This window comes from Gordionus sp. m RMFG-2023, chromosome 3, assembly GCF_954871325.1.
Source record: "Gordionus sp. m RMFG-2023 chromosome 3, tfGorSpeb1-WG-v2, whole genome shotgun sequence".
Classification (NCBI taxonomy): domain Eukaryota; kingdom Metazoa; phylum Nematomorpha; class Gordioida; order Chordodea; family Parachordodidae; genus Gordionus; species Gordionus sp. m RMFG-2023.
In genome coordinates, this window is record NC_088777.1 from 14,120,920 (window position 1) to 14,148,258 (window position 27,339).

A 27,339-nucleotide genomic window follows, 5' to 3' on the forward strand; every position below is an offset into this window, starting at 1 on the left:
TAAAATTAAATTAATTCACGTTTTTGCTTGTCTTTCTTCTAGATTTTTATTTAATGTGATAAAAATACATATAACAAAAATTTGAAGAAAAAACTTTATAATTTTTTTTAAAATCGGAACCAAACCACCTTTTAATTTAATCAGCTTAACCTTACCGTAACCTTTGTAATATTTTGCCCCTGAACCGGAAACCTTTCTACATTCGCGTCTTTGCTAAATATATTGTTATTATTTATTAATCATTTTAAATTAAATAAGTTCGATTAACAATTAAATTGTATCATTATTTTTTTGCGTGTTTATTTTTGAATATTTTTGCGTGTCTTTTCATAAATCAATAATCAATAAAAATTATCGATTTTTTTAAAATTTTTCCTCATCTTTATATATATTTATATCACCCTCTCCCCCTTTTCCTTTAGATTTTCTTTCTCTATTCTAATATTTTTCAACGATGTAATGTTAAACAACGCGTTGCTCTCTATTATGATTTAAATATTATATTTCCAAATTATAATCATAAGAGAAAAGAATACTTTATTTATTTTTTTATAAGCATATTTAATAAATTAATTATTTCATCCTAAACAAATGCTAATCAATTAATATATACTAATCGAATATTTGATAAGTTATAACGGACATATTTCAAATTCATCACTTGTAGAATCAGAATTTTAAACTTTTAAAATGCCTTCATAATTCTTAATAACATGACCCGAATTAGGCCAATTCACTGTGTATTAATACTGCTGGCCATTCTATTTCATTCTCCTTTATAACTGTAATACAAACAACATACTATTTGTACTGATTGTGTGAAAATGTTTATATATATAATAATTTTTTTTACTATTTTAACAATACAGATAATATTTTCGTGCATATCGTTTCAGATAACTCGATATTCTTTTCCAGCTATAATCACAATTATAGCGTTCATAATTCACGGAAATTTGACAATTATTACGGAATTCGATAAAACCCCACTTATATTTCTGGATATAGAGTATTATAATTATTCTAGGACCTAAGATTGATTAATATTCGCTAAAAAAGAAAGAACCCTTTCCTCTCTATATTGAAACACCATGAGCGAATTAGAGCAATTGAGACAGGAAGCTGAAGCACTCAAAAATCAAATTCGCGTAAATTTGACTTTTATTTATTATTTTAACTAATTTTAAAATCATAAATCCAAGAATTATATGCACAAATACATGATCTATAGAATAATATTTCCGGCTTATTATTTTTTTAATTCCACATATAAGCATTTCTATTTACGATTAAAATTAGTAAAAACATCAATGATGTATAATTATAACTTAAATTTATTTTAAAGATTATTGCTTAATGTTGTTTAGTTATTATAAATGCCCACAGGTCCTTGCAAAAGGAGGACCAAAATTGAAATATTTAGGGAGGCTAAATTTTGGTTCTTGTGCATTCTTTGCTATTTGTTTTTAAATCCATTATGACTCCCGTCCGCCGAAATTCTTATAGCGGTTTTTAGTAACTGATCAAATATTGAAATTATTTTTCAAACAATAGGCTCTTATTACTCAATTTAGTATCGCTCAAATATTTTTCCACGAACTTGTATCAAAGGGCCTAACATTCTCAAATTTAAAAAAAGACTTATCATCTATATTATAAGATCTTAATTTTAAAGGGGTGGGGTTTAAAAACAAAAAAAAATACATTGATGTTAATAAGGTTGCTAAATTAATATTTCAACCTTAAATCATTTAAATTTTAAAAATTAACTTAAGCGTTTTCAAAAATAAATTGCAGTAGCTAATTTTAGTTTTAAAGGCGCTATACCTCTTCTAACGCCAATTTCTATCAACTTTATTAATGAAGGTAAATATTAATTTTTACCCATTTTCATTCGCTTAGATATTTTCAGGTAATTTTTTCTAAGTTGAGTGGAAAAATTAATAGGAATAAAATATTACGATTAATAATATTTTTCATCAATTTCAATTGTGAACCCCCACCCCTCCATTCTCACTTAACTTTTCAGGGATCCGACCTTTAACCAATAATGGTTTATGAAAAATAACGGTTCAGGTTCGGTTCTTAAAAATAGTACATTTTGGGCTGAGCCTTTAAACTCGATTCATGAAATATATATCATATTTTTTAAGTTTTAGCACTAAAACTCATTCATAAACCAAAAATTAAACAAATTTATGCATTTTAAAATTACCTTTTTCCAAAAAAAAAATACTTGAACCTTGACAATAAAACTATTTGCAAGATTCTCTTTTGTCAATTTATAAAGGAGAAAGGATAAATTTTATGGTTGAGAAACACCCTAAATCTTCATTTACATATGTCTAGTGTCATCTTTGTCTCTAATTGGATAATTCCATGATTATACACAGTTACTTTTTTCCAAAAAAAAATACTTGAACCTTGACAATAAAATTATTTGCAAGATTCTCTTTTGTCAATTTGTAAAGGAGAAACAATAAATTTTATGGTTGAGAAACACTCTAAATCTTCATTTACATATGTCTAGTGTCATCTTTGTCTCTAATTGGATAATTCCATGATTATACACAGTTTTATGGACTTCTTTCAAATCAAATTTTTGCATTGTTGAATTAGAAGGATACTAGTATAAAGTTTAAAAATGATTTCCTTCCTATCATTGCAAAAAGTTTAAAAGTAAAAAGATTACTCGTAAAAAATTAAATTATAGAGTTCTGAAAAGCCCTACCATGCAAATTTTTATCAAAATAATAAAAAGCCTTTCCGTATAATTTATAGATAAAAAATAAGGTAAGGCCTCTATCTTCTCTGATTTTTTGTAAAATTTTGATAAGCCATCCCGGGCATTAAAATTTTGATCAATTTTTTTGAATTTCAAGCTAATATTTTGATTAATACTATTTGAAAATGAATTTAAGAGTTGCCCAATTAAAATATAAAATTAAGCAAGTTATTTATGATATTTAATTACAAATACACAATGCAGATATCAAACCCAATTGATTATAAACCGGTTTTTACAGAAATAGATATCCATAGAGGATTGATGTAAAAGCCTTAATTGGCATTGGGGGAGGGGGGAATTAAATATTGAAAGTGTGGAGGCCGGAAAATTTAACAAACTGACTGAGCTTAATTTTCGTAAAATTTTAACAGGCCTGGCCTTAAAAAGCAATAACGGGCCGGGGAACTTGTGCACCCGTCCCGGGATTAACTAAAAAAATTGCTGGGACAAAAGTTGGTTTGCTAGTTTTTTATCGAAATAAAAATTCAATACAAGTGACAATACTCATGATTTAAAATATTCAATTTTATATACAAGAAAAGGAATATATATTTTAAATCTTAAATATTCAGGTCAAAATATATAAAAACCTTTAAAAGTTATGCCATTTAAAAAAAATTGATGGGCTTAAAAATTGAAGGTATTGGCCGATATAGATACTGATGCCCTGAGTTAGATGCATCTCCGTTTCTCTTTAAAATTTTAAATCATTTGAATATTTGGAAAAATATAATTCTAAAATAAATTTAATGAAGCTACTGAAGATTTCAGATCATTATAATTAACCGTTATTATAATGCTGGGGATGTACACTCCCCGTGAAATATTGGAAGGTTAAAAAAATTTTTGTATCAAATAATGTTATTATATTCTAATAAGATTGATTTATTTTAAATCATTTAATATAATGCCAATCAATATTGAATTATATTAGATAAAAATTATAAGAAAACCAATTTTTATCCTAATCCATTTTTTTGTAATATACAATCTATTAATTTCAATGAATGAATATATTTGTAAAATTTTAGAAAAATTTCATATAATGATACCAAATATAGTTTTCTATCAGAGTTTGGAACCCTCGGAACCTACTAGGAATCATAACCTGGAATCCTCTTAAAATTTGTAAGAACCAGAACTCATTTTTAAATTTTCGGGATACGGTTCTAACAATAGTGCAATAGGCTTATTCAGAATCGAATCAAATAGTCGATTCATTTTGAATAATTTGTATATCTTGAATCAAACATTTGACGAATTATCAATATATTTTTTAATAAATATCATTTCTTTTGATAACCTGTCAATCTGACAGGTGATGTGATTAGCAAGGTACATCAACTGCCTGTGAAAGGTCCTTCTCTGTTGAAACTAATTTTTTATGCGTAAAAATCTCATTAATGGATAGAAAAAAATAAAATCAAAGAAGTAATAAGGAAAACTCTTTGCAAAATTGGCTTGGCATTATAAATTAAATTAATATGCATTTTAATTTCATTAATAACTTTTTGATCGTAGTATGTTCTTTGTCATCCGAATAAATATTATAATAATTATTTCTTTTGAAATTTAGATGCACAATATTTTAAAAAAGAAAGATTCTTCCAATATGCTTTCCTATGAATAATTTTATAATTTTTTTAAAAAAAACCACTTATTTGAAGAGTTTAAATCGTACTAATAGTTACACTTTTAAAAGTTTAAAAAGTAACTACTTATATTGCAAGTTACTTTATAATTTATTTATATAACTCATCATTTTTAATATAATTTGCGTTACAAATTTTTATCAAAGGAAAAATTAATTTAGGATTAAAATTTTGCTTAAATTAGTAGTGGATTATAGGGCATACTTTGGAATATTGTTAAAAGTAACAGTTATTTACTTGTTGCCCTAGCCCTTACTATTTACCTTTTTTAAAGTAATTATTTTCAGTCAATTTCAAAAGTAACAAGTTACTGCAAGTTTCTTTATAAATTATTTATAAAACTCATCATTTTTAATATAATATTTCGATTTACAAATTTTAATTAAAGGAAATTAAATAAAATACTATTTAAATAAAGAAATGATTTCACTAAAAAAAGCATAACGGTGTAATATTTATTTAAACTTAAAAAATATTTTATTTTTTGAAAATATGGGTTTAATGGATATTTTTGATTTAACAATAAACTCTTTCCTGAAATGATGTCTGAAAAACATGCTTTACTCCAAAAATACGCTTTATTAAACTAAGGAAACGTTCTACATGAGCATTCAATGTGAGACATATTTAAAATAAATTCGAAAATCATTATATATAAAGATAATGAATGGGATACTTATATAAATATTTATAAATTAATTGACTTTTATCTTTATATTTAAAAAAATTCAACTATTAACAGTTATTAAATTTGAAAAAATGTTACTAGTTATATACAACACTACTTTATCACAATCTTTTATTTTTATTTATTAAGACTTCCACCTTTTTTATGAAAATATTAATATGCATGTTCTATAAATAATAAACATTATTATAATAACCAAAAAAATATAATCTTCTCTATTTTAATACGGTATGAATTTATTAGGACGCTAGGAAGGCCGCATGCGATACAACCTTATCACAAGCCGCTAGTGGAGTGGAACCGGTGGGAAGGATTCAAATGAGGACGCGGAGGACATTACGGGGTCATCTGGCCAAAATATACGCCATGCATTGGGGAACCGATTCTAGGTTTGCAAATCATGTTTAATTTTAATAGAATGAAGGATATAAGGGGTGTGGGTGTAAAGAGCCGAGAAAGGGAAGAAAGAAGGCCAAGGAATGATATATTTTAAAATAAGGAGAGATAAATGAGAGAAAGAATAAAAATTGTATATAGGCTTAAATAATACCTGCTGCTTTGGAAAAACTACAAAAAATAGAATTAAATATTTTAATTACTATCATATTATGTTTCCTTACGTTGAACCAATGTTTATCATTTATTTTTGAGTTTAAATATTTTTAAATTTCAGAATTGGATAATTTAGCCTCTTGATAATTTTTTATATTAATATTAAAATTCTTAGATTCTTATAAATATCTTAACAGGTATCTGGTTTCCGCCTCTCAAGACGGTAAACTCATAGTTTGGGACGCCTACACCACAAATAAAGTGATTATGTTGAATATTTTATTTGGCGATTTTCCTTTCTTAATTTCTTTCTTTTTACATATTTCATTCACCCCTTTTTTTCTTCATTATAACATTTTTATATCTTATTTAATGGGTTTAAAATTCCCAGAAAATGATGAATATGCATATTCCTACGAACCTTTATACCACACTAAATTCTTAAAGGCAAGTTTACATTTTACTTTCAAATATCTTAAACGTAATTTAAGACAATTTTTTGAAAGACAATAAGGTTATTTGCTTCATCTTATTTATTTTATAACACTATTTTCAGAACTTCTTGAAAATTTTAAACTGTAAACTTTATGCATAACGGTTGGCCCGGGACCTAGATTCACATTACAGCGCAGTTTATAATTATTAAAATATAATTTCAATACACATGTAATTTTATATTTGAAATCTTACAATCTCACAATATAGGTCCACGCAATTCCTCTACGTTCTTCTTGGGTTATGACTTGTGCATACGCTCCTTCAGGCAATTTTGTTGCCTGTGGAGGACTGGACAATATTTGTTCTATTTACAGTCTCAAAACGAGGGAAGGTAACGTTAGAGTGAGTAGGGAACTGCCTGGACACACTGGTTATCTATCTTGTTGCAGATTTTTGGATGATAACCAGATAGTGACTAGCTCTGGTGACATGACTTGGTAAATTAATATTTTTTAATTTAACATAGGTTTGGCAAAAATCATGACTTTTTCCTATAAGGATCAAAAAATCGATTCTTCTGTTTAAATTTTTTTATAATCAATATTTACAAATTTATTCTAATTTTTATTATACTTTCTAGTATATAATCAACAAAATATATTAAAACTAGTAATAAAATTTTTTTACTGCGGCCTAGCTTTTATTTTTTAAATCAAAAATGGTTTTTTTCAATGCCCCCGACGAAATTTTTGGAAGCTGGGAGAAGACCTTCCACACTTTTTTCTTCTACCATTTTTTTAGTTTTAGAATTTTAGTCCCAATTTCCCACTTAAGACGTTTCAAACGGTTTCAAGAGATTTTTCACCCCCCCCCCCCCCCATTGAACCAAATCTAATTAAGAAATCAATATTTTTTACGCAAAAAATCGAATTATGCATTTAATTTATTTTTTTTATTTTTACAATAATTAAAAAAGGTTTACAGATATTGGTAGTATTAAATAAATTTTTTATTTCCTCCCCATGCCACAGATAACGCATTTTGTAAAATTATCTTTGTATTTTGTAAAATATTTCCATAATTCAGATAACTTATTTAAAAAAATTCTTTTATTTAAAGTATAAATAATAAAATTGGCGTTATTAAAAAGATTTAAAATAAATAAAACTTTGAGTGTTCCTTTCTATTTTTATAAAAATCTTTTAAAATACTATAAATCTATTTTAAAAAATAATAAAATTTAAGGAGTGTTATGCATTTTGTTTAAAATAAATTATTTAGAAAATATTATTAATGTAAAATAAATATCCATAAAATAACAAAAAAAAGAAAAGTAAAAAAATCGGATCGGGTTTTACAGGTATCGGCCAAATCCGATATTTTTGGAAACGCTAAATATCGGTGCCGATCCTATATTTAATATCGGCACAGCCCTAGTTAGAATTATATTTTTTAATCAAATGGCAGAATATTTTAAATAAATTCAATGAATACAAGTTTTCTTTTATTCACCTTCATATTATTCGGATATTAAGGCATAAAATTTATATAGGACAAAAGCTTTAACTAATCACAGAGATAATGAGGGTGTATATTACGTCATAGGATCTCAATTAATATCTATCATTCTGATTGTCAATCATTTCCTGTTGGTTTATCTTAAATTAATTATATTTTTGATCATATTTTTAGCTGTTTAAAATTTAACACTTATATTTACGGCAGGCAAAATTTTTTATATCGAAATTAATAAAAAATAAAATTTTAAATCAAACTTAATGTTTTAAATTATTCTTTTTAAACTGAAACAACTATTTTCTTTATATGTTTATTTATATTGCAATATTATTAAAACTGTTTTACTATGTGAAGGATAAACATAACTTTATTTCAAAAAGAAACAGCAAAATATTGTAAAAAGAAAATATATCCCAAAAGAGGAAGCATAATTATTACAAAATCCTATTCAAATGATCTGAAAATATATTTATTAAATTAAAATCTTTGAAGTGGACAGGTTGTAAAAATCAATTCCTATTTGAATCCAAGAAAATTGTACATCTATTGCATGCAAAGTAAAAGAAATTTTTGAAAATCTCATTCTGACATTTATCACATGATTTTATGAAATCAATAGTGTCTTGAAATAATTGTGGCCACCAATATCATAAACACAAAATTAACAAATCTAACACCATAATTAATACCTTTCAGAGAGTTCTAGTTGAGTTTTATTTATGTCTAGGCTGGCTCCAATAACTTTAAACTAGGGATATATCTAATCCTTGGTGAATTACAGATATTACCCTTTGTTTCTTTTCTTCTTCCAGTATTATCAAAACTTATAAATAAATAGCAAATTACTATTGTGATCACATTTACATCTAAAATATCTTTACCTGGACTATTTTTATATAGTATAGTAGAGTATATTTTCCTGTTAGCATTTCTGTATTGCTTGATATCATTATAATTATGAATTTAAATGTACCAATATAATTCATTGAGAAAGTTTTATGATGTATTGATCTATAATTATGACTTTAAATTACTAATCTATAAATAAATTAAATGTATTTTATTGATTACTTGAGAAATTTATAAAATATCTTGATGTACAAATCTATAAATGAATTCAAATGTACCAATTATAATTATGAGTTAAAATTTACTAATTTATAAATTTATAAAATTTTGTAATGTACAAATCTATAAATGTATGGTATAATATGAAATTTCCATTTTAAAAAAAACTAGATTTATTTATAATACAAACAAAAAATTGATTTAATTATTCTAACCCTAATTTAACATTAAAAAAATCATATTAGTTGGAATTTTTGGTGCTGCTTAAATTCAAATATCTACTATTTTTTAATTTCTGCTTGCTGAATTTAAAATAGGTTTGAATGCCTAAATATCTTTTATCAGGGGTAAGATTTATTTATATTATGAGCTTACATTAAGAATTGATATATGCCTTTTTGATAGAATTAATTAAAATTATTCATAATTTTTCTTTATTATAGTGCATTATGGGACATAGAGACTGGACAACAATGTACGGCCTTCCTAGGTCACACGGGCGATGTTATGAGTCTTAGCTTAGCTCCCGACATGAGGACTTTTGTATCTGGAGCTTGTGATGCATCTGCCAAGGTTAAATTATTATTTTTGGCCTTGGATTAATCATAAAGGAGTAATAAGGATGAAATAGTGAAAAATTGATAAGGAGTGAGAATTAAGAGGAAAAGGAAAAAAAATATTTAAAAATAATATTTTTAGATCTATCGATTTAAAAAAAATTATTATGTTCATATTTCTTTTATAATTAAAAATTAATTTTCGCATTTAAACTCAATTTCAGTTATGGGACATAAGAGACGGTATGTGCAAACAAACATTCACTGGCCATGAATCAGATATTAACGCTGTTATAGTAAGCTTTATATTATTATGTATTTTATTTATTTTTTATACCGGTACTGGAGTAGTTAGTATCGTGTCCAATCTTTTTCCTTGGCTTAATCTTTAAAATCAGGACCTTTGTCTTGTTTGGGTTTGAGGGATCATCCCAATTGTTTTAATCAATTTTATTTTGTTTATAGTACATGTAAAAAATTTAATATTTTTGTGTAAATAAATAAATAAGCATAATATTTACTATTGCGACACTTTATATTCAAGGATATAATAATTCCGTTATAAATATTCCTTTTTTAAATAGTTTTTTCCGAGCGGTCAAGCCTTTGCCACTGGTTCCGATGACGCTACTTGCCGCTTATTTGATCTGCGAGCCGATCAAGAGGTGGCTTTATACTCGCACGATAACATTATTTGCGGTATAACTTCCGTCGCTTTCAGTAAAAGTGGGCGATTACTCATGGCCGGGTACGACGATTTCAATTGTAACGTATGGGATACGCTTCGACAGGAAAGGGCTGGTAATTAATTATTCTATAGAATTTTATTTTTTATGAGGATATCAATGAAAGGATAATGATAAAAACAAAAATTATTGGCTCTACACTCAATACCTAAATGGGAAAGAATTTTTTAAATGAGAAAAACTTTATTTATAACTAATTAAAATATCATTAGTGAATATATATTTATCAATTTCATAATTACTTATGGCTATAAAAACAGTTACAGATTTTAAAAAAAGCAAGGGCTCAGAACAATAACATTTTTGCACCCTGTTCATATAAAGATTTTAAATTTCCGAAAACTTAAGCCGATTCCATGCAAACTTTTGGAATGTTTTGAAAAAAAATATTTTGTTTTATTAACTAGCTTATTTTATTCACTATATTTTCCTCCTACAGTGTCATAATAATTTTCATCCAATTTCAATATGATCAAGATAATACATGAAAATAATAACCACTTATAATTGTACTTTATGATTAACTTGAGTTTAGAAAAACAGATTCTCTTTTGCATCATGAATTTTTTTTATAAACGTTGATTTTTTTATATTTAAATCAGAAATATAAAAGGATCGATTTTTATTCAAATCTGATTTTATATAAAATAAAAATAATTTTAAAGGAATGCTTTAGAGTGGAATAGCTCCTCTTGGCTTTTTCGTTAAGGGGCCGTTTTCCAAGTTTAGCTGGATAATCCATTTTCTTTTCTAATCCCTTTCATTTTAAATGATTCTTAGCACTGGCCAAACTTATTTTTTCCATCTCGTTTACACTACTCTCATTCAGCTTGTTTTTGGATAATATTCTGAGTCTTGTTTCCTCCATTTCCAACAGTATATCTATCCAATCGTCCTTTGCCTTCTGTTCTAAACCATCCCAGTATCTACTTATATCCCAATCCTTTCTCTCAATTTTTGCTTGTTATTCTCTCTCTCAACGATATCCCACATATCTATCTAACAACTTCTCTCCCTTCTTTCCAACTAAACTTCGTGAGTCACCTTAATTACTAATGTTTCGCTGCCGTATATCATACAACTTCTTACACATCTTGCATAAACTTTTCTTTTCAAAGCTGGAGAGACATTTTTATCCGCTAAAATTGAAGATATCCTTTCTCTTCCATAACCATCTTCCATCCCAGTATTTTTTCGTTATCACTATTAGTTCCTCGACATATAGTATTTCCCATGGAAGTCTTTGCGTGTCTCTAGCCACTAGCTCCATTACTATAATAAAAATAATGAACTAAAGACGGATCTCTGATATGCGCTACCTTTACTTCAAAACTTCTTTATCCATTATTTGGTCTAACAACCGTTTGTGCCTTTTCATACATCATCATCATCTAGTTTATTACATATTAGTCATTTGTCCACGCTTGATTTCCTCAAGGTCAACTTTGTGACCTATTATGCCAAATGCCTTCTCCAGATCTATAAATACATTGTAAAGCAACTTTCCCTTATTTTGGTATTCCTGCATTAGCCTCACTGCGTCATCCTTTCCATGTGAAGTCGAATTTTATATCATTCAATTACATTAGGTCCCTAATTCTCTCTAACATTCTCGTAAACCTATGATCACAATCTAGAGGATTATCTTTCCTTTGTATATCGGGATTATCGCAGTTGCTTACATTGGTGAGCCAATCGATTCCCAGATATTTTTTTTGTTTGCTTAATTGTTCTATTTATTGTAATTTTAATAACCTTTCCTTATACGACTTCCAAACCTTTTTTTATCCGTTACTATAATTACGATTTTTTTCTCGATATTTTTGAAACAATTCTCACCCAATATCCTGCTCTCTTTTTCTCTCTGTTTTAACCGAATATTTATTTACCAATAAGCGTGTATATTACGCATATTAATTGCGCAGTATGTAATATAGGCTTAATTTAACAATAAAAAATAATAATCAATATTTATCAGGTGTGCATTTATAATAATTTTAATACATTCTATATCATTTTTAATTAAATTAATGTTTATAAATTGCATCTTAATCACCAAAACAGAATATTGAATTTTAAGCATCAAAAATAATTATAGATATTTTTATATATCTCCTTGGATTTTAAAAATATAAAGATGATATTTTATAAAGGTTTATTATACCAAAACAATATTTTTCTAATAAAATATTTTATACTTATAAAATTTAGCAATTAATTAAACTTAGACGTAAAATGGGTTATAATAAAACGTTTTTATTTGTAAACAAAAATATAATATTTATTTATACATAAAAAATTGATCTAATCATGCTAACCCTATTCTTGACGTGGCTGATTTACGATTCACTTAAAAATCAGTTTATTATAGCAGCTAATGCTTTCAGCTAAGCAAAAATATATTTGCTATCCATTATATATGAATATAAAAGAAAGGCTTTTAGAATAGAACAATTAAATATATGATTTAAAATGAAAATACACTATAAAATATATTTCTGGAACGTTCAATACAGTTCTTGTATATGGCTCCATCCTTGTTCTATCAATTTACTCAAAACTGCATTCAGGTAAAAGATACACTGTACAACTGCCGTATACTTATTAAAATTAATTTAAAACTTATACAAAATGTTACAAATTTTCCTTCATTTGTATAAAGATACCACAATTAAAATTTGATCGAAAAAAACAAACCTTTTTATTAACCTTGTATTCATTTTTAATTTTTTTTAAAGGAGTGTTAGCCGGTCACGATAATAGGGTCAGTTGTTTGGGCGTCTCGGATGATGGAATGGCTGTAGCCACTGGTTCTTGGGATAGCTTCCTCAAAATATGGAATTAAATTTAAGCACAACGTTTACGTACAAATTTTATAATTTTTCAAAACTTTATATCGAGCAGAATGTCAAAATAACATGTATTTAAGATTTTTTATTATGAATTCTTTAAACGTATGGCAATTTAATTAAACTTATTTAAATTATTTGACACTATTACTGAATCATAATAATTCACACATGGCTAAGTGCTTAAAAATATTATGTTCTGATTTTGATAAAAGTTACTTTATTATATAGAATATTATTTCACTATCTTAAGTTGGTAGATTTTATATTTTTTTTAAACCAAATATTTGTTAATTAGTTTTAATACAGAAATCCCTTACTATTTATCTTTTAATTTGACATAGTTATATAGCCCAACAAAAAAAAATTAATCTAACTTACAAAATCATGTTGATGTGTGTTGTTTATAGGCATTTATCCTATTATTTAAAAAAAAAGTGATCCAGCATATTTATACTTTCAAAATAAATAAATTAAATTCCATCTTTGGCCAAATTATTGTTCCTTTTAAAAATTTTGTCATCCTTTATATTTATTTCTTCTTCCTCTGTGCAAAAAAAAAGCTGCTAAAAAAATTTGTCCACCTAGAAATCATTTTTGATCCTTAAGTGCAAATGCCTTGTATTTTTTTTCGTTATAAAATTTAACTGAATCACGCAATGTTAGATAGATTGTAGATGTTTTGTATAAAATATTTTTTTTAAAAAATCACCTTTAATTTTCCTTTAAAAAAATTTATTATATATAATTTATATGTCTCTTTTTCCCATAGAAAAGAAGAAAAAAATCTTATATAGAATTATTTTTGAAGGTTCAGAGGATTAACAGTTTCAGATTTATAATTTAAAAACACAACCCTTTTTTTAATGTGTCTTATTTTCTTTCAAATCTTCTCCATAACGAATTACGTGATTATTTTATTCTAATTAACAAATCAAATGTCGTAATATATATTTATACAATATATATATGAATGTACCATCAAAAATTATATTTTGCTTGAATCACCAAATTTTATTATCTTAATTTTAAACTATTTTTTTTATTTGTAACTGTTCTGCTTTTTTTTAAAAAAATTAAAAATTTACCAAACAATTTTTTTAATTTTGAAAAACAAAAAAAATTTAATGGATAGATGATGATCATTAATTATTTGCCTATTATTATTTTTTTTTTGTATAATATTTTTTATATAAATAATATGATAATATTTATTATATATATATAATAATTATATAATAATTATATATTGTCCTTTTTTTAATTTAAAATGATCCAATAAAACCCTATTTTTTTTAACCAAATTAAAATTTTCCAAATTAAGCATGTGCAAATTATATTCGTAACTCTTACAGAACCTAAAAGGCATCTTTATTTTTTTTAAATATTTTAATACATAATTGATCATTTTATCTTTACACATTCTTGACAAAAGTAAGATGAAAATATAAGAAATTTAAGCCTAAAAAAAATCAATCTTGATTGATTTTTCGTGTACAAAAACGAAGTAATGTAGAATAATCATGCAGGTGCGACCTATGTTTTTAAAAATTAATATTGCACATGCAAATATACCTATTATGAATGATAACACCCAAGTATTCTTAATTATTAACTTAAAAAAATTTCCTAAAAGAAATACTATTGAGTCGTTTAATTTTTTTAAAGATTTATTTATATACACCCTATCTTGTGTAGCGAAGCCATATAGCAATATACCATAATTTATAAAATGATGACTGAAATTTAATCAGGTTTTAAAGAAAATTTACGATATCATCATTAAAGATTTTATATCCATAAAGATCAATCACAAACTATTTACTTACAAGATTCTTTTTTTAAAAAAATTGAAATTTAAGTTAAATTCTGTGAAAATCTTTAAGATTTTTTTTTCTTTTTGAGCAAATGTTAAAATATGGTTTTGGACACCCTTTTATAATTTTTTAAATTATAGAATTTAACAATTAATTATGAAGCGATGAAAGCAGCTAAGTATTTTATCCAGAAAAATATTAAGCAAACCTGAAGATTTTGCTCGTAGATGGCACAAAGGTTTGGACTATTAGCGAAATCTCAAGGCAAGTAATATTTTTCTGACTAAGGTATTAAGTTAGCCGTTTTAATAAATCAGCTCAAATAGAGCGATTTTGCTTTGCTACATAAGGTGATGATATCTTTTAATACAATCAAAGATTATACTTATTCCTATTTTAGATCTAAAAATTGCTATTTCGAATTTTAAACCAAAAAAATGATTCAAGTCGCAGTTTAAATATCCAAAAAAATGTGTTAGGGACTTCTTTTTTTAAGAGAATTAAGAACAAAAATTAAGTCTGCTAGGATGTGATTATTTAATAGAGATAATTTAAATAATAAATGAATAAAAATCTATTTAAACGGCAAAAATTTGTCGATCGCCGATATTTTTTTTAAATATATCCGATACAAATTTCTTAATGGAATATTTTACAATTCATATAATATTGAACACTATTCTCTCTTTAAAATATTAATTGACAATTTGAAACGAATTTTTCCTTGTCTCTCGGCTCAGGCCTTTTTTTAGTTAGGATTTTTTTAACATTCCTAAAATCCTTTAATCCCTAACGATCGAGGCTATTATTTTTAGAGAGGTGCATCTTTGTGAGATTCGGAACCAGAATAAGAGTCATTCTAAGTGACTGCTTAAACAAGTTAACAGACATAGCTTGGCATTAAGCCACATTTCCTTCCAAACATTGCTGTTTTGGTATAAGATCCCCACTTTCGATTTCAATTTGTGCGTTCATTGCTAGCTATCTACAGGCATGTAGATTAATTACCAACATATGCCGGTCCTTGATTCCTTTTTGAATATAGATAGGACGGAGTGGTCAAAATCCGTCAAAACCACAACCCTATTTCCGATCTCTGAAAAACAGTTGGGTCTACCACTTGTGAAAAACTCCTTTGACTAACTTATTTTGAGTCATTCACCTTTGGCTAGATACACTTTCATTGAACTTATCAGGGATCGAGGATACGAATTTTTTGATGCTATTCCATTTGGTAATCTTACATTTGAATTGGACAACCAAACTCAGCTATGCTCTACGTTAAAGGCTCAATATTCCTTTCTCATTACCATATAGAAGCAGAAAATAAGAATGATGACAATATGGTGCTGCATCCTTTACATTGCATTGTAATCTTGGTCGGCAAACCCGACAACCGATGGCAATCAAACCAAATCTCTTGCACTTAGGTCAACTGGTTTTCCTACCTCATTGGAACCTTCAAATTTGATGGTCACGAGGAAAGTTAATATGGGTTTTATCTTCTCTGGGCACAAATTCCCTTTCCAATTTTAACAAACACATTGAATGTTAAATCCTTACGAATATTTTAAGATATTTACGAATGATTTCAAATATTTACGGAAAATTTTGAATATTTATGGAAAATTTTGAATATTTATAGATAATTTCGAATATTTAGGAATGATTTCGAATATTTAGGAATAATTTTGAATATTTAGAAATAATTTCATTTATGAATTTGAATATTTACAAGTAATACGAATAATTCGTCGATTAATATCTTTTTCGTATTCAATTCAAAATTATGCGAATAACGAATAATTGATTTTGGATTATGCTTTAAATAAAATAAATGTTATTCCATCTACCTAATGACAAAACTTTATTATCATAATTATATATACAAATAAAGTTTTGGGTTCACTTTAAATGTGCTTGGTTTTCTTATTTCTCTTTATTTATTATAAAATAAGATTAAAATTACTTATAGATGAATAATTACTTAACATACATTAAAGATTTCCGAACCTTTTTAAAATTTAATTCCTAAACCAAATCAAAATCTTTATATATTTTTCTTCCTGAAACCTTAAACGAATTTTTATATTTTTTCATTTCTCATAAGCAAGGTTGGCTAGTCGGTCAATGTCAAATTCAGTCAATTTACCGGAGGAGTATTTGACCTGGTCATTCTAAAAAATCCGAAGAAAAAAAATTAAAAATATGTTTGAAAAAATGTAAAAACTATATAAATACATGTGATCCGCAATGCTCCTTATTTATTGAGTCCCCAATATCAAGGGAAGCGTATTACTAGTAGTGAATTTAATGAAGTATGTGAATTAATACAAGCATTAGGCATCTTACCAGGTGTTGATGAAATATTTCAAGTGATATCATAAATTTCAAGTAGATGCGGCATGTTTAATAGCAAATTATGTGGAAAGCAGTAACTTCATGCCTATTAAGGGAAATGGCATTTTACTAAAATTCCTAGTTTTATTTCTTCTTCAGAAAGAAATTAGTCGATTTTGGTTAATATTCTTACTAAAACAGAAAACGATTGAAGATCTCGACATCAGTAAAATTGAGTAATAATATTAAATATGAATCAGACCAAGACTTCCACTGTATCGAAACATTAGTTATTGAATAATAATGAGTTTATAAAATATTATAAAATTAAAACTATAGATTCATTTTACCATTATATACAAAATAAAGTTAATATTGTCTTAAAAAATATTTATTTGAATTTGACCGGTCAAATATAGGTCAATTGACCGAATCTTATTTGGCCGGTCAAATACACAACCCTACTCATAAGTATTATGTCAATAATGTGAAATTATTAATATAAAGTCTTTTATTTTATATAAAGGGCCCATTGACCCCCGTTAATAAGTTATGTTACATTTTTTGTCTTACGGGTTAAAACTCTTACTCTTTTGTAAAATAATGAAACATTGAAAAGTTTTTAATAATTATTTTATTAGAGGGTATATCATCTTTGGATTATTATTTAAAAATTCGAATATAACAAAAGTATTTTATCAAGTCTTTAATTTGTATCATTAAAACATCGGGATACCTCGCGTCGCAAATTCTCGGATCAAGAATTTACGCATAAATGGGGAAAGATGAAGAGGCCTGACAGCTCTAGTTTTATTTTTATTTGAATAAAATTCTGTTTAATATATTAATAATAACATTTTACAATATCAATCTTTTATTAAAAAGTCTAAATTGGGCATTTCTATCATTTTTTAATAACTTAAAAAATATATTAAACATTGACTAAAAAAAATACAATGAAACATTTGAATTAGATTAATATAAACTTTAAACTATAACGATATTTTATACTAGTTAATTGTATTTTTGGTTGATTGATCATAAAATATTTGAATCTGTTTCGTGTACATCGCCTTCCAGTCACCTGTCGGTTCCAAACATTTATCATTTCCCATCTCAAACGCTCTATCAAATGTTCCAATTTCTTCCCTATATTCGATTGCTTTGCTTTTTATTTTGTACATCAAAGATGTTTGGTCCATCTTTTTGTTATGAATATGATCTCCATTGAACATGTGGGCTTCAACTCCTGCATAAATCCTGTCTCTGACACAAATTTCGAACAACAACCTCATCTCAGTAAAATAAGTTTCTAAATAAGCTCTCATTCTATCAATACTTTTGTCTTTATTACTTAAGCGCTTTTCGTTAGAAACATCATACTCCATGTGTGATACATGTTCGGAATTGAAACCCGATTTCATGAGTGCTGGCAGATAATTGGCGCTAAATTTGCTGATCGTCATATTACGAAATCTTTTAGTTAATACGCATTTGATTAAATTTAAAGCTTTTAAAGATGATAAAGCCAACATTTCAATTATATCTCCGTGATCATCTTGTTTCGAATGGACGTTATTGCTAAATTTACCTACAAAAGATGGAATCATAATTAAACATGGCATAATATGTTTTTCGATCAAAAATTCATCCATTTTATTTTCAGTGATGATAACACAAAATATATCGAGAACCACTGTAAGTAAATTTTTATTGAAATACCATTCGGTTGCCGAATTGTCTTGAATATTTTCCTGAAAATTTGATCGAAGTAGTTTAAATTTAAATAGGTTTATATCTTCGGTACACTTGCATATGCAACTAATAAGTTTAGGGATGAAAATCTCGCTAAGCAATTCGTAATCAAAGTACTGGATCCATTTTGCAAAATTTTTTAACCAAAAGTAACCACGTGTCAGATCATTGATTTCGTAGGTGTACTCGTTAATTTCTTGATCTAACATATAGTAAACAAAAGTTATTATAACTTTTCGATCCTCTTCTTGGCCAGAATTCATAAAGTACTGATCTACGCATAATATCAAATCATCGTGATTTAAAAAATTATAGTTTATTTTCGATTCGGTGATACGCTTTAATAGACTTAACGTCAAGGTTTCAATCTCAAATAATTTAGATTCTGGATGAGGATTATTGAAAAACATTTGATTACATCTCAATAAATTTTTAAAACCCCACTCAAATACAAGAGGATTTAGAATTTCTAAATTTAAATGGCAAATTTCGACCAATCGATTTACCACTTTCGATAACAAGGTAGAATAAGGAAAAAGTGAGAGGTCTTGATTAAGAGATTTAAGCAAACTCAATTTTGATAGATTATCCAGGATATCAAACATTTGTGTTTCCAAATTTATTAAATATAATAAACATTTATCTTCCATAAAAAATGGGTGATTAAGATATTGATCGATGTTTAGCCGGGATGAGAGGTCAAAGGCTGTCATATCTCTTATAAGGTCGCATATGCTTTTAAATATCGAACTTTTGATCAAATCAATGGGTTTACATAATATTTTTCTTATTAACATACCCAGAGAATATATATCACTCTCAGCAGTTTTTGTTTGGCATGATTTATCATAAAATAAGTACCTTAATAACAAATTATTCTCGTGATCTATAAAATCATAAGTACTATCCTCAATATTATTTTTAATAACAGTGTGATCAGAGAGTAGATTTAGGATTTGAATGTTTTCCGATCTTTCAGTCATTCTATCTTGGTTTTGAATATGATACAAAATTTCAGGCGCCAGGTATAATAATTCATCTTTCGGTATAAGCCCCTCATCAAACGCATTTAGAATTCGTGAATGGTACAGTAACGTATTTTCTTCGTGTTCCATAGATATTTTTTTGATAAAATTGTCTTTTTTGACCAAGATAGGGCATGACATTTCAAAACCAACTAATTTCCAGTCTCCGTTAGGAACAATCATGATTGAAAGAGGGCTCACGTATCCATGAACAATTTTAGCTTTCTTGTGCAAAAATCCTAAGCCTAAACCGACCTGATATAATAAAGTAAATAAAATGTAATTTAGGGTTAAATTTTAAAAAACGAATTTGTATAGTGCTTACTTTGTATAAGCCATATTTAATCTCTAAATCAGGGATGGCATCAATTTGAAATAATCTTTCTTCCTGTGGTGAATATAAATCTTCCAATCCTGAAGTCTTGAGATTTAATTTTGTGCATGAATTGAGGTTTTTATTAATATCAGCTTGTTGTTTATCATGATTTGGTGATATAAGGTCATTCAAACTAAACTTGATGGGCTCGGTTACAACAACTAACATATTCATGGATTCAATCATCACATTTCTTACTTCCAAAATGGACGGATGTCTCAATTGAGTCATTATTGAGGCACCATTTTTAGCAATTTTAGTTATATTATCGGGATCTTGGCGATCACAACGCTCTACATATAAAATTGAAATGAATGGTCTTATCAATAGGTATAAATAAACGCATACAACTAATAAGAAAATACTACCCGACATAATTAATACTCGGTCATCTTTTTTTTATCAAAAATTTATAAATCTAATCGGGGGGGGGGGGTGTTAAATTTTACCTAAGGCAACAAAGAATTTTTTTCATTATCAGTTCGTTATTAGCTCAGAGGTAATGAGATATATAGGCGTATGCAACTAAAATATCAAGCTTGGACTCTAGTTGGGGGGAGGGGGTATTATTTTTTGTATTAAGCGCGGAGTTCCCGAGTCAAATCAAATTGATAACTTAAGACTGCTGGAACAGTCAAAAGTATGTGTTTGTTTTTAGATAAGAAGGAAAGGAAACGGCAACTCCGGGTCCAATATCAACGTTTCCACCGACATATATATAAATAGCAGGGTGATTCTAGCATTTGATAGGTGGATTATCAACATAAGTTTTAACATTCGTTACCTTAATTTCATATTTTATAAAAAAAATTATTATTATATTAAATTATCAAAAAAGAAATTATAATACATTGATGCAATTTAATACAATTTTTTCAACAGTAAAAATTTATAATAAACAGCAACTTATCTTATAATTGAGAATGATAGCTAATGTTTTTGGACATAATATAAGAATTTGGACCAAATTTTATATCTGTATAATCTTTAACCCTATCGTTCAAGTGATTGATAGTTTATTTATTTTTTCTTAGCGTTAAAATGTTAGTTTCAAAAAAATATGGGTTCCGTCGAGGATCGATACTCAGGTCAAAATATTTGTTGATTGATACACTTTTATATTTCAGATCTCTACTTAGAGCCCAACTACCATTTAAAAATATTAATTTTTTTAAAATATATAATAAAAATTCATGAATATTCTGTTTATTATAAAAGTATACATAAAAATGGTATATAGCGACTGTGGTTTCATTTGCTTCCCTGCTAAGACGCTAATATTATTGACAATTAACCTTTTAAACGTTTGGGTTTGTGTCGCAGTGAGTAAAATCGAACTATTATACACCGAAAATTTTTAATTTGCTACTCTTTAAAACATGATAAATTTCTACAGAAGGTGGCTCAGGACAAATTAACAGTTCTGAAATCTTTTCTTTTTCTATTATGAATTAGTGTAATTTATAAGGGTTATTTATCAAAAAAAATAAACCAAAGATAAGACCAGAGACGGTCAACCACCTAACCTAGATAGAAACTAAAAGGAGTAAACTTAACCATTCTACTATATTAATTGAGTTAAAACCAGAGACCTGCAGAGGTACCATTTGCACGGTCTGGCCTGGATTTTTTAAAATATATTATTTATTTTTTTAATCTTTATAGCTAATAATGGCGATTTAAAATATTTTGTTTTAAAATATACAACCCTTTATAAATAAATTTATACCCAATCCGGTCTGAGTATATTAAAAAATTAAAATGCCCGCGTTCCCGAGCCGAGTTTAGGGATGGGCCTAGTGTTGTTAAACGGCCCGTTTTGAGCCGATTTTTAAATACGGCTAACTTAATATTTCATCTAGAATTTTAATAAGCAAGCCTGAAGATTTGTTTGTAGAAGGAACAAAGGTTTGGACATCTATTAACGAAATCTCAAGGCTTAGGCAATATTTTTCAAGCTGAAATATTGAGTTAGCCGTTTTTAAAAATCGGCTCAAAACGAGCCGTTTAACAACACTAGGTGGGCCTATAGGTCTCTGGTTAAAACAGTTTTTTATAAAAAAATATTATAGTAACAAACAGTAGATAATTAAATAAATTTAATTATATTTTTTTAGTTAAAAAATCGATTATGGATTAAAAAATATAGGCAAGTTTTTAATTTGTAGTAACCTTTTTAAATATTTAATTTATGATCTTTCTCTTTCTCTTTCTCTCTCTCTATATATATAAGAGATGCAGGCATTGCCTAGAAAACTCAGTCCAAGGGCATCAAATTTATTACCGGGCTGGGCTTAAAAATAAACATATTTTTTAATCCAAACTCTTCCTAAAAATAAATAAAACTTAGGCCAGGCCAAAGTTAACTTTCCCGGAGCTTGAAAATGGAGAAAAAAAATTAAATTTTCTTGAATATATATATTTATTAAATTAGAGAGTAGAATGATCTAATATGATTTTTCTTGCTCTATTCTCTGAATAGCGATTTTTGAATGTCTGAGATTCTTAATTGCTTCTATATTGTCAAATATTATACCTTATGTCACTCTCATCTAATAGTTATATCTTTTGAGCCCTTATTTTCCGGATATTTTCTCATATGATGCTGGGCAATAAAGTGTCAAAATTTCCTCAGATGTTCGCTCCCAGAGACCATAGAATTATGATAATGCAAATGTATTTTTTTTATAAATTGAAATTGATTTAAACATAGTCATATTTATAATTTAGCTTGAAAAATTGTTGACTGTAATATAATTTATAAAATAGATAAAAATTGAAGACTAACAAACATTTTTGATGTGAGTAGCAATGACCGAAAATTTTCGAAGCTAATATTTTTTTAAATAGTACTAATATGTAACTTCTTTTTTTAATACATATAAATACATTTTATTTTCTAGTTTTAAAATTAATGTATGGAGAAAAATAAGGGTTGATATCAGGTTGTATTAATTGGTCAATCTCTATAATAGTAAATTTATTTTATAGTTTTTTAGTTTCTGGTTATCTATGATTTTGATATTCATTTATATCAGAGACCTGCAGGGCTACCTATTGCATCCCGTTACTGATGATCCGGTAATTTTTGGGCAGTTCAGATTTATTTTTGATTATTTTACCACTATAGGCTCATAATTTTTCAAAAGTTCATTATTTTGAATCATATTACAAAAATTTCAAAAGTAAAATTGGAAATATGAGCAGAAATGATTATTAAACGCTTCATATGATTTTACGACATTAATTATTTTTAAATCGGCGCGGCCCGGCTTTTGAAAATTTTTTTTTATCCCGGTTTATTTTTCAATAAAATTTGCTTCTTTGGTCCAGTCCTACAGGTCTGCTTTATATATCTAAATTTAATATACAATGAACATTACTTGATTTTCTAAATGTTGTGGAAGAACTGATGTTTTGTTCAGACAAGGAACTTGACACTGAGCATAACGTATTATTTTTGATTGATTGTAATAAAGATATTTTGCTAAAGTGCTGTTCTTTAATAAATACTATCAAACCATCATGTCTTAAACCATTGCCTCTTGAAAATATTGTATTTACACTTTCCGTTGCTTCTTTACAACTGACCCCATTTCCGTTATAGACATGCCATAGGCCATTGTATCCCACTTTGGTAATAAATTTGATTTCCTTGTACTGTCTTAATATGGGATTTCCTGGTAAATAATAAGATAATTCTTTTTCTACGCTTATCAGTGCTTTTCTAACATCATTAGAAGCATAATTGATATGATTCAACGTCGATTTGTAGGTATCGCTATTTTCGGTGGTCACCTTTAACTGCTTGATATGTTTCCACCATCTTTTGTACCACCTATTTTGTAATCTCTGTTGCAACCTGGCATCTTTATATCTTAATGTATCCTGATAGGCGTTTGAGGCCTTCTCCAGAGCTATTAGTTTTAAATTTATATAGGCGTTTTCAACCTTTTCCATTTTCCAAAACAACAAATTATTTTAAATAAATTTATATCTTGAATTTTAAATATAGAAGAATAAAAAATTATAACTAGAATAAAAAATTATAATTAGAAGAAAAAATTATAACCCTAAAAAACATTTATATTCCCATAAAAATCTTAATTAAAATTATAATATAATATAAAAATAAAACATTCTAAAAATTTAATAACTTTTTTATGTCAAATTTCGAAATGTAAAATTAAAAGATTAAAGATTTTTCACTTCTTATACACAGAGTTAGCAGTAAAGAAATGCATTTAGTAAAAGTTATAGCGTTAAATTAAACTAGTATTTAATGCTTGTATTTGAGCAATACTTTTAAAATAATTTGAAGGACCCTCGTTTACAGGATGGGGGATAGTTAAGACGTTATTAAAATTATTTTTATAGTATTGCAGAATTATAATTATATTTAGCAACAGAGTTATTGGAGTGTGGCGAAAGGCGAAAGTAGGGGTATCTTTATTAATTTTGTTGACCTCCTGTTGTTAAAATGGGTCGATTATTGGGCTTGGAGGGAGAGGAATATTGATGGAGGAAAATCCTATGTTAAGATATTAGCACTAAATTGCAAATATTTAGAATAGTGTAACCACTTGTTTTGTAATATATGTCATATCAAATAATTTGTAAATTTATTTTATTCAAGTGACTATTTTTTCTCTATTATACATTTCGCCACTCAACTATTGCAGTTCCTCAGATGTGTTTTTATTTAAACTAAGATAATCGACTTTACTTTTGAAATTTTAATTTTTAAAACTAAAATAGAAAAATATTCTTTCGAAAATACTTTCTTATATACAGATATAAGTATCTTATTAAAAAAATTCTAAAAGATTAATACATATAATTGTATCTTAGATACAAGTACTGGATTTCCCAATCTGCCACTCCACAAGGAAAGTCTAGATTATTAATGATAAGTATATAAAATGTACTTATGTTACTAGAACACCTATAATAATTTTACCAATGTATATAATAGGAATAAATTAAACTATTATCATCCCAGAAGTTAAAAATATTTACATCCCTTATAATAATGAATTGATTAGGGTCTTTTCACTTTCATGTTCTTTCATTATCTCAAAGGAACTTAAATAATCAGCAGAAGGATTACTTGTATATTAAATTGATAGCAACATTAATTTTTAATGTTTAACTTTGGTTACATCATAATTGCATTAAATAAGTTTATATGCTCAAAAAATTGTCGATTTTAGCTAATTCTAAACGATATTTTATTCAAATACCATAAATCTGAAAACCACATTTGCTCATGTTGGTACCTTAAGTGGTTTAAACCTCAGCAATATTAGTTATTGATATCTTATCTCTTCTATTAACTTCAAATGTTGTTATAAAGTCCTTTAACTTATACAATTGAGCCAGCATATCATAAACCAAGAACTATCCTTTTCAATGATTTTAGGATTCTAACAATCAGTCCAATTTCAGCAATATCTCCTCATGGTCCGGGTTCTCAACCCTAAACTAGCGCTAGTTTTTATTAATTGTTCCATATAAAGTATCAACCAACATATCGTCGCTTGAGAATTAGGTTATTCTATCTTCATTTTTGTCAAAATTATTTTTTTGATAGATAGATTATTTATGAATATATTAATCTATTTACATAAAAAAATAGTAGACTTTTAACTTGTAAAATTAATTATAGCCATTATTAGATTATTATCCCTATTTATTCTTATTGTTAAAAATTATATTATTCCATCATAATCAATCCATCCAGTATTAAATCGCTTTCAAGTAATGTGCTAGATAAGATAAGATTACGTAAATGGAATTAAGTTATTTAAACTGTTTGTGATCCAAAAAACAAAAAGAATATTTTTATCGTTATTTTAAGAAAAATAATATTACATTAATTTTTATACATTCTAAAATATTATATTTAAATTTTTTAAATAAATTTTAATCTGTTAGGTTCATCTAATATACTAACGTTTAATTCATCCAATCTAGAGATTACATTTTTGAGATATTTTTTAGCATTCAAGATGATGTCAGGACAAATCTTAACCTAACAAAATTTACTATTACATACAATAAGGATAGATTCTATTACATTTCTTCCTATTTAAAGGTAGTGGATATTATTAGTATAACAACGTAAAATTCTCTAAATAAATATGGCGTTTTATATAAACAGAGGCATATATTTATCAATTTGAAACTAATAATCCTTGTAGTCTGCAATATTTGTCCTAATATTATATTTTATAAATACTCAATGTATGCCCATAGCTCAATAAAATTAGCTGGAGATCTAGTGACAGTCACCAATAAAGTTAAGGAATGATCAGTTACGACAATTTTGGATAATTTACCACCTCTATGTACCCATTCATGCAGTTGGAAATATGGTTAAAATTAAGGTTTCTGATAACACTTGCACTAAGGCACATGCTTCGATTTTAATTTTATATAGATTACTTGTATAAGAAAATATGCCTAGATGTTTAATCATATGGTCAATTTATTTTTACTAAGGTTCATATCAAATCTATTTGTACGTAGTATAGATACTTTAATATCTGTAATATTTATTAAAAGTTATTATTTGTTCTGCTGACTAATAGTGCACAAATAATTCATCATAGGAAATATTTATTATAATGGGTAAATATGGTTGCTATTTCAGATATACTAATTGATTTATATGTAATCCGATTTAATCCTAGGTATATTTGATACAGATTGCTTGCACATTATGACCTTTAAGGAATAAAGATTAGCGGTTTCATATTCAATATTTTATGGTTTCATTTGTTTTCAACTCAGTTTAGAACTAAATCTGACTTAGCGCTTCTTCCATTTTTATCCCAGTAAGGTCTTTTATAACTATTATTATGCAATTATATTTTTAAATAAATAATTAATACATAAATTATATAAATAGTGTATGTTCTTTTTTATTTAACACCTCTGAGCTGAACACTGTTTACAAATAGAAAAAAAACAAATAATGGAAAAACCACAAAAAATGGAAAAAACAAAAAAATAAAAAAAATTACGAAAAAATGAAGAAGAAATTACAAAAATGGGAAAAAAATACAAAAACAAAGACAAATTTAGCAAAAATTAAATCAAAAAATATTTATAAAAATAAGATACAATATTAGTAATAAATAAAGATAAAAAATAAAAAATGAATAA

At 26.7% G+C, this 27,339-nt stretch overlaps 1 protein-coding gene across 1 annotated transcript in view; it reads left to right on the forward strand.

Annotated features, from left to right (window-relative positions):
- LOC135925711 (guanine nucleotide-binding protein subunit beta-1) overlaps positions 1 to 13,951 on the forward strand; it is a 30,669-nt gene extending 16,718 nt beyond the window's left edge. The window contains exons 2-9 of the mRNA XM_065461169.1: positions 870 to 1,148; positions 5,372 to 5,517; positions 5,878 to 5,941; positions 6,386 to 6,615; positions 9,148 to 9,277; positions 9,486 to 9,557; positions 9,846 to 10,062; positions 12,746 to 13,951. Coding sequence (XP_065317241.1) covers positions 1,092 to 1,148; positions 5,372 to 5,517; positions 5,878 to 5,941; positions 6,386 to 6,615; positions 9,148 to 9,277; positions 9,486 to 9,557; positions 9,846 to 10,062; positions 12,746 to 12,852 — 1,023 coding nt within the window. The 5' untranslated portion in view covers positions 870 to 1,091 and the 3' untranslated portion in view covers positions 12,853 to 13,951. The remainder of the gene's footprint in view (positions 1 to 869; positions 1,149 to 5,371; positions 5,518 to 5,877; positions 5,942 to 6,385; positions 6,616 to 9,147; positions 9,278 to 9,485; positions 9,558 to 9,845; positions 10,063 to 12,745) is intronic.
- The last annotated feature ends 13,388 nt before the right edge of the window (positions 13,952 to 27,339 follow it).